Source organism: Zalophus californianus, chromosome 14 (assembly GCF_009762305.2).
Source record: "Zalophus californianus isolate mZalCal1 chromosome 14, mZalCal1.pri.v2, whole genome shotgun sequence".
Taxonomy (NCBI): domain Eukaryota; kingdom Metazoa; phylum Chordata; class Mammalia; order Carnivora; family Otariidae; genus Zalophus; species Zalophus californianus.
Genome location: NC_045608.1, coordinates 71,993,242 through 72,006,929, shown reverse-complemented (window position 1 = coordinate 72,006,929; position 13,688 = coordinate 71,993,242). Strand labels below are relative to the sequence as shown.

The following is a 13,688-nucleotide window of genomic DNA, read 5'->3' as shown; positions in this document are numbered from 1 at the left end:
CCTAAATCTCTAGTATATGGCTTTGTTCTAGTCTCCTGCCTGATCACATTCTCTCCTTTTTTTTTCTTTTCTTTTTAAAATCCTCTTCTTTCTTTTTTCAACCAACTTCTTATCTTATCAATTCCTTTTACAAAATCATTTATAATTTTCATCTTTACACTCATATTCCATCCCTTCATCGTATTAACCCTTATTTTTGTACATATATAAGTTTTTCTTTCTTTAAAATTTTGGGAGGTACTTTCTTCTAACAGACCAAAATACACCCAAAATCTAGTGTGTGTCACTGATCTATGCAAAAGCCTGATCATATTTGATCATACTGTGTTTTTTTTTGTTTTGTTTTGTTCAGTTTTTGTTTGGTTTTCTTTTTCTTTTTTCTTTTTTCTTTCTTTCCCCCAGGTTTCAGGTCTTTTCTGATTTGTTTAGAGTATATTTTCTGGTGATGTCGGTACCCTGTTAGCATTTTGTTCTCTCATTCATCTATTCTCCTCTGGACAAAATGACAAGACAGAAAAAATCACCTCAACAAAAAGAACAAGAGGCAGTACTGACTGCCAGGGACCTACTCAATACATTAGTACGATGTCGGAACTAGAGTTCAGAAAGATGAATTTAAAGATTCTAGCTGGGCTTGAAAAACGCATGGAAGTGTTTAGAGAAACGCTTTCTGGAGAAATGAAAGAACTAAAATCTAACCAAGTCGAAATCAAAAAGGCTATTAAATAAAAAATGGGGGCTCTAATTGCTAGGATAAATGAGGCAGAAGAGAGAATTAGCGATATAGAAGACCAAATGGTGGAGAATAAGGAAGCTGAGAAAAAGAGAGATAAACAACTACTGGATCACGAGGGCAGAATTTGAGAGATAAGTGATACAATAAGATGAAACAACATTAGAATAATTGGGATCCCAGAAGAAGAAGAAAGAGAGAGAGGGGCAGAAGGTATATTGGAGCAAATTATAGCAGAGAACTTCCCTAATTTGGGGAAGGAAACAAGAATCAAAACAGGAGGCACAGAGAACCCCTCTCAAAATCAATAAAAATAGGTCAACACCCCGACATCTAATAGTAAAACTTAGAGACAAAGAGAAAATCCTGAAAGCAGCTCGGGAGAAGAGATATGTAACCTACAATGGTAGAAACATTAGACTGTCAACAGACCTATCCACAGAGACCTGGCAGGCCAGAAAGGACTGGCATGATATATATTCAGAGCACTACACGAGAAAAATATGCAGCCAAGAATACTATATTCAGCTAGGCTGTCATTGAAAATAGAAGGAGAGATAAAAAGCTTCCAGGATAAACAAAAACTAAAAGAATTTGCAAACATGAAGCCCTACAAGAAATACTGAAAGGGGTCCTCTAGGCAGAGAGCCTAAAAGCAACATAGACCAGAAAGGAACACAGACAATATACAGTAACAATCACCTCACAGGCAATACAATGGCACTAAATTCGTATCTTTCACTAGTTACCCTGAATGTAAATGCCCCAATCAAAAGACACAGGCTATCAGATTGGATAAAAAAAAAAAAAAAACAAGACCCATCGAGATGCCGTCTGCAAGAGACTCATTTTAGACCCAAAGACACCCCCACATTGAAAGTGAGGGGGTGGAAAACCATTTACCATGCTAATGGACACCAAAAGAAAGCTGGGGTGGCAATCCTTATATCAGACAAATTAGATTTTAAACCAAAGACTATAATAAGAGATGAAGAAGGACACTATATCTTACTTAAAGGGTCTATCCAACGAGAAGATCTAAGAGTTGTAAATATCTATGCCCCTAACATGGGAGCAGCCAATTATATCAGGCAATTAATAACAAAAGCAAAGAAACACATGGACAACAATACAATAAGAGTAGGGGACTTTAACACCCCCCTGACTGAAATGGACAGATCATCTAAGCAAAAGATCAACAAGGAAATAAAGACTTTAAATGATCAACAAAATCATGAATGAAAGAGGAGAGATCACAACCAACACCAAAGAAATACAAATAATTATAAGAACACATTATGAGCAACTATATGCCAGCAAATTATATAACCTGGAAGAAATGGATGCATTCCTAGAGCTGTATCAACTACCAAAACTAACCAGGAAGAAATAGTAAACCTGAACAGACCTATAGCCACTAAGGAAATTGAAGCAGTCATCAAAAATCTCCCAACAGGGGCGCCTGGGTGGCTCAGTCGTTAAGCATCTGCCTTCAGCTCAGGTCATGATCCCAGTGTCCTGGGACCAAGCCCCACATCGGGTTGCCTGCTCCGTGAGAAGCCTGCTTCTCCCTCTCCCACTCCCCCCTGCTTGTGTTCTCTCTCTCGCTGTGTCTCTCTCTGTCAAATAAATAAATAAAATCTTAAAAAAAAAAATCTCCCAACAAACAAAAGCCCAGGGCCAGATGCCTTCCCAGGGGAATTCCACCAAACATTTAAAGAAGAATTTTACCCATTCTTCTGAAACTATTCCAAAAAAATAGAAATGGAAGGAAAACTTCCAAACTCGTTTTCTGAGGCCACCATTACCTTGATCCCCAAACCAGACAAAGACCCCATCAAAAAGGAGAATTACAGACCAATATCCTTGATGAACATGGATGCAAAAATTCTCACCAAAATACTAGTCAATAGGATCCAACAGTACATTAAAAGGATTATTCACCACGACCAAGTGGGATTCATCCCTGGACTACAAGATTGGTTCAACATCTGCAAATCAATCAATGTGATACAATACATTAATAAAAGAAAGAACAAGAATCATATGATCCTCTCCATATGCAGAAAAAGCATTTGACAGAGTACAGCATCCTTTCTTGATCAAAACTCTTCAGAGTATAGGGATAGAGGGTACGTACCTCGATACCATAAAAGCCATCTATGAAAAACCCACAGCGAATATCATTCTCAATGGGTAAAAACTGAGAGCTTTCCCCCTAAGGTCAGGAACGTGGCAGGGATGTCCACTATCACCACTGCTATTCAACATAGTATTAGAAGTCCTAGCCACAGCAATCAGACAACAAAAAGAAATAAAAAGCATCCAAATTGGCAAAGAAGTCAAACTCTCCCTCTTTGCAGATGATATGATACTTTATGTGGAAAACCCAAAAGACTCCACCCCAAAACTGCTAGAACTCATACAGGAATTCAGTAAAGTGGCAGGACATAAAATCAATGCACAGAAATCAGTGGCATTCCTATACACCAACAACAAGACAGAAGAAAGATAAATTAAGGAGTCGATCCCATTTATAACTGCACCCAAAACCATAAGATACCTAGGAATAAATCTAACCAAATAGGCAAAGGATCTGTACTCTGAAACTAAAAAATACTCAGGAAAGAAATTGAGGAAGACACAAAGAAATGGAAAAACGGTCCACACTCATGGATTGGAAGAACAAATATTGTGAAGATGTCAATGCTAGCTAGAGCAATCTACACATTCATTGCAATCCCCATCAAAATACCATCCACTTTTTTCAAAGAAATGGAACAAATACCCTAAAATTTGTATGGAACCAGAAACGACCCCGAATAGCCAGAGGAATGTTGAAAAAGAAAAGCAAAGCTGGCGGCACCACAATTCCAGACTTCAAGCTCTACTACAAAGCAGTCATCCTCAAGACAGTATGGTACTGGCACAAAAATAGACACATTGATCAATGGAACAGAATAGAGAGCCCAGAAATGGACCCTCAGCTCTATGGTCAACTAATCTTCAACAAAGCAGGAAACAATGTCCAATGGCAAAAAGACAGCCTCTTCAACAAATGGTGTTGGGAAAATTGGGCAGCCACATGCAGAAGAATGAAACTGGACCATTTCCTTACACCACACAGAGAAATAGACTCAAAATCGTTGAAAGAACTAAATGTGAGACAGGAGTCCATCAAAATCCTAAAGGAGAACACAGGCAGCAACCTCTTCAACCTTGGCCACAGCAACCTCTTCCTAGAAACATCACCAAAGGCAAGGGAAGCAAGGACAAAAATGAACTATTGGGACTTCATCAAGATAAAAAGCTTTTGCATAGCAAAAGAAACAGTCAACAAAACCAAAGGACGACCGACAGAATGGAGGAAGATACGTGCAAATGACATAGCAGATAAAGGGCTAGTATCCAAACTCTATAAAGAACTTAGCAAACTTAACACCCAAAGAACAAATAATCCAATCAAGAAATGGGCAGAAGACATGAACAGACATTTTTCCCATGAAGACATCCAAATGGCCAACAGACACATGAAAAAGGGCTCAACATCACTCGGCATCAGGGAAATCCAAATCAAAACCTCAATGAGATATCACCTCACACCAGTCAGAATGGCTAAAATGAACAAGTGAGGAAGTGACAGATGTTGGCGGTTATGCAGAAAAAGGGGAACCCTCCTACACTGTTGGCGTGAATGCAAGCTGGTGCACCCACTCTGGAAAACAGTATGGAGGTTCCTCAAAAAGTTGAAAATAGAGCTACCATATGATCCAGCAATTACACTACTGGGTATTTACCTCAAAGATACAAATGTAGGGATCTGAAGGGATATGTGCACCCCGATGTTTTTAGCAGCAATGTCCACAATAGCCAAACTGTGGAAAGAGCCAAGATGCCCATCGACCGATGAATGGATAAAGAAGAGGTGGTATATATACACAATGGAATATTATGCAGCCATCAAGAGGAATGAGATCTTGCCATTTGCAATGATGTGGATGGAACTGGAGGGTGTTACGCTGAGTGAAATAAGTCAGTCAGAGAAAGACATGTATCATATGACCTCACTGATATGAGGAATTCTTCACCTCAGGAAACAAACTGAGGGTTGCTGGAGTGGTGGGGGGTGGGAGGGATGGGGTGGTTGGGTGACAGGCATTGGGGAGGGTATGTGCTATGGTGAGTGCTGTGAATTGTGCAAGACTGTTGAATCACAGATCTGTACCTCTGAAACAAATAATACATGTTAAAACAAAAAAAGAAGAAGATAGCAGGAGGGGAAGAGTGAAGGCGGGGAAATCGGAGGGGGAGACGAACCATGAGAGACGATGGACTCTGAAAAACAAACTGAGGGTTCTAGAGGGGAGTGGGGTGGGAGGATGGGTTAGCCTGGTTTTGGGTATTAAAGAGGGCACGTTCTGCATGCAGCACTGGGTGTTATGCACAAACAATGAATCATGGAACACTACATCAAAAACTAATGATGTAATGTATGGTGATTAACATAACAATAAAAAATTAAAAAAAAAAACTAACGATGTGTTGTATGGTGATTAACACAACATAAAAAACAAAACTAGCCAAAAAAAAAAAAAAAAAGGAAACTATGGGAAAATCCTTTAGTGTAGTGAAAAACATTAAGTATGATACAAAAATTTTGTAATACATTAATCTGATTTGCTCTTCACTTTCTTATTTCTGTTTTTCTGTGTGTGTGCTTATATCATGATATATATTATTCAAAAACCTTCAAGGATTCCCAGCCATCAATAAAGTGAATAGAATCAAGTCAAAATTCCTACTCATGGGATTCAAGTTTCTCCATAAAATACGTTCAACTTCTCATTCCAGATTTATCATCTGGTGTCATTCCACAAATGGTTATCTCCTGAATATCTAGCAAAGGAATCATCTCTACAAGGAATCTGCCAATTTTCCACCTACAACTGACTTATTCCTTGCCTGTGCTGATTTGGAACTAGATTTGCTTCCCTGAGTTTACCATTCCCTGCCTTATGTTGGTCATATGGATACATGAGTGAACTGTCTGGCTCAATGGTAAGTTTCAAAACAAGGAACATGTCTTCTTTGCTTTTTCCTACAACTAGTATTCTGCAGAAATAATAAAACAAAAGCAAAATATAATTGTAATATAATACTTAAACTAAAAAGTTTTATGTACCCATCAATAATAAATTCTTGGTCATGAACACAATTCTGAAACTCTTTGTTTTAAAACTAAAAAAAAATAGTTTTCCTTTAAATAATATGAATTTTGAAATGTTTCTGTTAAAATGCATTTCAATAAAAATAAATATTATAGACAAAAATCATTCAAAACATGCTTTACTCCAATTGATTCCATTAAAAGCCAGTGCTTCTAATTGTACAGATATTTAGAGTTCAGGTCTATCCAGGACCAAGAGTCATTTAATCGCAGTTAAACGAATGAACAATAGATTGAATTACCAATTGATCAATTCAATTAGGCCATTAAGAAAACTGAAATTAGAGTTTCAGTGTATGGGCCAGTTATTTTAGTCAACCTAGTGCCCAAAGCAGATTTATAATTCAGCAATTCAATCTACTGCTTGGCACTCAGATGTCATGAGAGCTGAATAAAGTGAACCTGACAATCCCAGTGGCCCCTCAATACCTCATACATTCCCCATCACATGCAACAAAATACTTCAAACCACCTCAATCTTACCTAGTGTTGCATTATCAATATTTCCAAAAAAAAAAAAAAAAAAAACGCTTTACAACAATTTAATACTAACTTACTCTGTTAAAAATGTACAATTTCTCATAAGCAAGAATTCAATTTCTGTCTTAAAACATTAGTCAAATTAAATTAGTTACTGATTTCCCTACCTTTGAATGAAAGAGATAATTATTCATTTTATCTGGAAAATATAAAATGTTATGGGGAAATCTTAACCAAGTATGACATTTAAAAGTTTGCAATTTATTTTGAACCAGTAGTGCCAATATTCCATGCCCAATCTCAGGGAAAAGTGCCACCACCTAGCTTTTACTGAGCCCGGATTCCATCCTCTCCCTCATATGCCCTATGTGATGCGTTTCTGAGACTTATCCGTAATTAAGATCTCCTCCCGCATCTTCATTTCTGAATCCTGTCTGATACCACTCTGGGTTAATTCTCTCCAGGTTAATGCCACACATTCTACCTTATCTCCCTTCCTTCAGTGTATCTTCCTTACCTCCAGTCCGTCCCCTCCAACACTTCCTGTGCCCTATGACCTTGTTTTAAAAAGACTAAGAGCAGGTCATCTGAAAAGCTATTGTGTCTCCTTTCTCTATGCTGTATTAATGCTGTTCTTCTGACCTGGGGTACACTTCCTTGCTTTTCAAAATTGGCAGCTGGTATTTCTATGTGAGGGGACGCCACTATGTTTCTTCCTTCTCAGCACAGTCCACTTCCTTTGTCTGATTTTTTTTTTTAAGATTTTATTTATTTATTTGACATACAGTTAAGAGAGAGTGCAAGCAGGGGGAGCAGCAGGTAGAGGGAGAGGTAGAAGCAGGCTCCCCACTGAGCAGGGACCCCAGGGATCCCAGGCCATGGGATCATGACCTGAGCTGAAGGCAGATGCTTAACCGACGGAGCCGCCCAGGCGCCCCATGTTTTCCCCACTACGCTATTGCTGTTTTAGGGCACAGTCTCCCAAGGTCGTATCCTCGCAACCAGCATGATGACAGGTATGTAAAATTCACTCAAAAGTTTGTTGAATAGGTATTTATTTATTTAGTAAACAAACTAAAATTACTCATTGAAAAGCAACATTTCAAGACAACTATTTGATTCTTAAAATCTGAATTTAATGGATCTCAGTTACTTGGTGATATCAAGCACTTAATATATAAAAGGGGCAACTTTTATTTTACATAAACTTGAGTAAGAACATCAAATTATGTATTAATTAGTACTAGATACCTCTGTACACACATTAGCATTTATGTTTCAAACTAACACAAAAACAGATAACATCATCAGTCAAGAGGGTACTTAAATGACCATGAAGAAGAATATATATATTTTTAAAATGGTGACTATTCAAGTACCACTTTAATGTTTATAACACATATTAGTAATTTGATGGTTTCCTATTTTAACTGACTCCATCTTACCTGATTAAATAGCATTAGAATAGAGAGTGGGTCATTTATCCATGTAAATTATTACTTCCTCAGATTGGTACTTACAGAAAACAGAAATTGATTCAGAAAGGATTAGCAAGATTTTAAAAATGAGAAAATCATAAATGGCAATTAAAAGAAACTGGGATTGGGGTGGCTGGGTGGCTCAGTCATTAAGCGTCTGCCTTCGGCTCAAGTCATGATCCCAGGGTCCTGGGATCGAGCCCCGCGTCGGGTTCTCTGCTCCGTGAAAAGCCTGCTTCTCCCTCTCCCACTCCCCCTGCTTGTGTTCCCTCTCTCGCTGTGTCTCTCTCTGTCAAATAAATAAAATCTTTAAAAAAAAATTTTTTAAAAATAAAAGAAACTGGGATTGACTAGCCATCCATCCATCCATTCATTCTCTCACTCAATTTTGTACTTGTGGGTTTGTGTATTTGACCTCTAAATCAACTTGCAAACTCAATGATAAATGGACAAACATATGTTCCTTCAGCAGATCCTTTACATGGTCAATAGCATACGAGGCAGGCTTAACCAAGTATGACAATAATGTGTGTGTATGTGTATTTATTACCTCAGCACATAAGTCCGTTTTGAAGTTTATATTTGACACAGATGTAGTGAAAAGAAGGGCCATATGCACCCCAATGTTCATAGCAGCAATGTCTGCAATAGCCAAACTGTGGAAAAAGCCAAGATGCCCTTCAACAGATGAATGGATAAAGAAGATGTGGTCCATATATACAATGGAATATTACTCAGCCATGAGAAAGGATGAACACCCAACTTTACATCAGCATGGATGGGACTGGAGGAGATTATGCTGAGTGAAATAAGCCAAGCAGAGAAAGTCAATTATCATATGGTTTCACTTATTTGTGGAACATAAGGAACAGCATGGAGGACATTAGGAGAAGGAAGGGAAAAATGAAGTGGGGGAATTGGAGGGGGAGGCGAACCATGAGAGACGATGGACTCCGAGAAACAAACTAAGGATTCTAGAGGGGAAGGGTTGGGGGGATGGGTTAGCCCAGTGATGGGTATTAAGGAGCACAAGTACGGCATGGAGCACTGGGTGTTATATGCAAACAATGAATCATGGATCACTACATCAAAAACTAATGATGTATTGTATGGTGACTAACATAATAAAACAAAATAAAATAAAAAAATAAAGTTTATATTTGAATTCATAGAACTTGGAGAAAATTTCTCATTAGCTGTAATAACTTCAAAAAATTTCAGTTTCCATTCAGATAAAAAATACACACACCTCCAAAGTACCCCCAACATATTTTTGATTTTAGTCAAATTAACAACATGAAGTTTGGCTTTAAATAAATCTCCATGGATTATAATACAAATGTGTCTTACAAGGTGAACAAATAAATGTAAATGGTGATTTGATGCTTATGTCTCTGTGTCTTTCAAAACTTTCTATTTCAGATTTAATATTTAATTAGTTCAACTTTATCCCTTAATACGTCTGGAAAACAGACCTTTCAGTCATATTAAGATAGGCTAACATAGTCCTGACAATTTTCTATGTGGAAAATTTACCTAGGCTTCCCATCTGATTGACTCAGATGCATTATTAAGGACATATGAATATAAATATTTAAAATTTTTGTGTATCTAATGGATGCCTAAATAAATGCATGTATGTGTTGGGAATAAATGCTACATTTGCATCTGTCACGGCCTAGTGGATGGAAGTGGGGCCAATGGTTATTGACACATTTAAGTCAGTATCCCTGTGACTGATGGAGGAGAGAGTACACGAAAGAATTAGAAGAGGCTTCAAAGAGGTCCTTATCAAAGTACCTAGAAATGTTCAAGTTGCCAGTTTACTTTTGAAGACTTAGGAACGTTACCCTCTACCTAGCCGAAGGATTTGTGATAACTGCACACAACACAGCGAGACAAAAGCCAACATCAATGCTTTGATAGGGAGTCTGTCACAACTACTCAGGTGTGTGTCTTCTTTGTGATTCTCACAAGTGAGTCATTGTAAACCCTCCAAGTGCAACTAAATGAGAAAGTAGATATTACAGAGATAGAAGATAGTAGCAATTATTGAAAGAAAAGAGATGTTAGAAAATCTCCAGTCTAACCTTTGGTTATTTAGGAGTGGAAAAGGAGCCCAGAGTCATAGATTTGCCAGAGAAGAGAAAGGAAGAGAAACAACTTTCCTTACCATAGTATCAGTCACACTATATTGGAATGATTTACCTGTCCATGTTCACCCAGAACTCTAACAAACCAGGCTCTGTGTCAGTCTTAATCATTGCTACAACCTTGTACATAGCACAATGCTTCTCAGAAATGAGTATATGAATTGACAAGTAAATGAATGTTCACTATGAACCTGGGGAAGGTACTTAACCTTGCAGAGCCTCACCTTCCTCCTTTGAAAATGGGGATAATAGTCACTACTTCTTAGAATGTTATCAGGGGAAAATAAAATAATACATTAACAATGTATTATTTGTAATGTAAAGTGAGCTTTACACAAAGAAGCACTCATTGTGTATTAATGGGACGAGTGAATGCATCCCTGAATGAAACCAGGCATAAGGAAAATATATATTTCTCTGGAAACTTCAACTACAAGACTGGGAAGAATAAAGAAAGCTTTTGGCTTACCCTCATCTAATGGCTCATTTAGAAAGAAAGAAAAAAAATGTAAAGCAAAACCCCAGAACTTAAAAACAATTACAAGGCATTTGTTAAAGGGAAAATTGTTGTCCAAACTACTCCAAACAATGTAATTCTGAAGAAAATAAAGAGCACAGGCATACCTGACAGAATTCTGACTTCTGCTTCGTTTCCTGTTCTTGAGCTGGCTGGGTTCCGAGCTAAGCATCGGTAGATTCCAATGTCCCCCAGTTGAAGTCTGCTGATCTGCAAGGCTCCAGAGGGCAAGACCACCACTCGGGAGTCTCCTGGGATAGGAGTCATGTCTTGTTGGTTTTTTTGCCAGTGTATTGTTGGCATAGGCTCCCCAATGACTTCACACTTGAGTAGCACTGTGTCTCCCATAAAGGCTGTGACAGATTCTGTCTGGGATAGGAACCTCAGTGGTCCTAGGGGAAAAACAAAGAAGGAAGGATAAATCTTTCAGATGAGGCATAATAATCCCCAATAAAAATAATCACACCTGTATTCTGTATAGAAAATTGTATTTTATGTTTTGTGAAATTTCATCTCATTCGCTCTTCATATTTTGCCACATTATATCTGACATTACAATAGTTTCTGTGGCTAAAAAAACTGATAAAGGTATGGCCATTAATTTCTAACAAGCCAGGCTTATTATAACAACAATCTTTTTTATAACAATTTTTTAACAATTATAACAACTTACTATTTTGTTATTCCTTGTTCATAAAACAGCCTTGTAAAATAAACAGAACACACAAGATCATCCTAATTTTACACACAGGAAATTGAGGTTCAGAGAAATGGAATTCCACACACGAGTTCACACAATCCTGCAAATAAGACCTGGTTCTTCTTTTTTTCTTCTTCTTTTTTTTCTTAAGTAGGCTCCAAGCCCAATGTGGGACTTGAACTCATGACCCTGAGATTAAGAGTCATGTGCTCTACTGACTAAGCCAGCCAGGCACCCCACGATCTAGTTCTTTTGAATGCTGGTCCTATGTGCTTCCAAGTACATGGCTTTGGACAAAGGACTGTGAAGTTAAGGAGATTCATGAAGGACTGGCCATATGGCATAGCCTACAGCAATTTCAAGAAAGATGGATGACATTAACCACCAATTATAGTAACAGAGAACACTCTTGTATGGGTTCACTGCTTAAGGTAAATGATCATCAGTATTGGCCAGTTATGGTTAATAGTATACTGAGAAAATGTGTTTCTAGCCTGGCTGGACGATCTACTCTATATGATTCCTTTGGTAACTTTTTTCATTTCTATGGGCTATAATATGGGATAAGAGCTAACTCAACTCTGTGATGTTCATGTACGATAACTCAACATGTGATGTTCATGTACAATAATATGGGGAAAAGATGCATTCATATGATTAGGCAAAGGCAGGGAAAAGAAAAAAAAAGAAATGACAAAAAGAAAATAAATTGGCCATTACTGAGCATGAGCATGGTGAAAGAGAAGTCTCCTACATCATGATGTTGTACATGAGAAGGGAAGAAAATATTTTGATCTTGCCCTCTTGAACCCCCTTTTTGTAAACAGATGGATATTTATGACCCTAGTGCTTTGACTGTGAAAACTTTTTAAATAATATAAACATATTTGAGTGAATTATGCCATCACTGATAGAACATTAGCAATTTTATTTTCTAGAGTTAATTTAATTAATCTTAAATTCCTTGATTCATACTTCATTCATTACAGTTATATTCCAATATTTTGATTTTCACTTTAATCTTATTAGAATTTTTTTATTGTGTGTACATTTTGTAATAAAATTTAATTAATTTATCATTTTGGGATTCACATCAAGTTTTTCTGATCATATTTTATTTTACTGTGATTTTTTTTTAATTTTGTAGCTTTGTTTTAAATAAGTCAAAATTTCCTAGGTCCAGGATCAAATTTTACCAATAAGTTTTCCATCAATATGTAGTCAACAACAAATTCTACTGTGCTCAGTTTTAAATACTATTAGTTTTATTTTGGGTCTATTAAGTCTCACAAACCTAGCTTTCCTTACAATCTGAAAAAATTTTGTTGGAGTCAAAAGGGGAAAGACAAGCATAAAACAGCATAGTTAAGGATGGGAGACAATCAGAAATGCTGTACAGAAGCCTTCTTCCCTAGGTGAAAGTGGAATTTCATATATTTTTCAGGGATTAGAATATTTGAACCACCAGATAATTGAATCTATGAAATAGGAAATTAAATCAATTCCATATCCACATAGGGAATAGGTAGGAGCTGCCAAGGATGGTTTGCCGCTCATTATACCTCCATTCACATTAATAGAACTGCAGATTTATAAATGCAATATTAAGGCTGTTCTTTAGTAAGAATGATTAATTCTAGACCATGCAGAACCATTCATACTTGTGCAAATATTAATTTATCCATCGAAATTTATTGCAAACATAAGGTACTAAAATTACTCATCTGGATCCCCAGTTAAGGCTCTAGAATCTGGATCCATGGATTTGTTTGTCTCCATGCCACAAATACATCTACAGGGGGTGCCAGCCACACGTGCAATTCTATTCCTATTCAGTATCCAGAATTAATCTATAACTATGCTAGATTTACCACTGAGTAAAGACCAAAAGGAATCTGTTAACTTGTGTCCTGGTTCATTGTTCAAAGTCCAATTTCTACACTCTTTGTAGTGTAGTGTCTAGAGTCTACTCAAAATAAGTATGATTGCTAAAGTATAGATGAAAGCATGTACTTAAACAGAGAATAGTACATACTACACAAGGCAAAACTGCAATGAATAGTTAGCCAGATGTTGCGAGGGTTATGTGAGACAACAGATTTTCAAACATTTTTTTTTATTTAATAGTTTTCTTCTTGGTCTCTACTTCTCATATTTTATTTTGTAGTTAAGGAAATAAAGTTGGCAATAATTTACCTACACATACAAATTACACGTTTTATAGAACATACATAAGAATAAAATATTTTGAAGAAGTTGGTAAAATATCTGGACACTTATATATATTCAGCTATACACTCTTGTATAAGTTATACACAATGGATAAAGTTCTTAAAATACCTATTTTACATTTAAATGTCTGTGGTGTTCCAAAAACTCACTTACTAAATTCTAGATAAT

General features: G+C 36.9%; 1 protein-coding gene across 3 annotated transcripts in view; it reads right to left on the bottom strand.

Moving 5' to 3' along the window:
* The window catches only part of DCC (DCC netrin 1 receptor), a 1,177,272-nt gene that overhangs the window by 622,955 nt on the left and 540,629 nt on the right, over window positions 1-13,688 (bottom strand). For all 3 annotated transcript variants that reach the window (XM_035724067.1, XM_035724068.1, XM_035724069.1), the window contains exon 3: window positions 10,696-10,980. In XM_035724067.1, coding sequence (XP_035579960.1) covers window positions 10,696-10,980 — 285 coding nt within the window. The remainder of the gene's footprint in view (window positions 1-10,695; window positions 10,981-13,688) is intronic.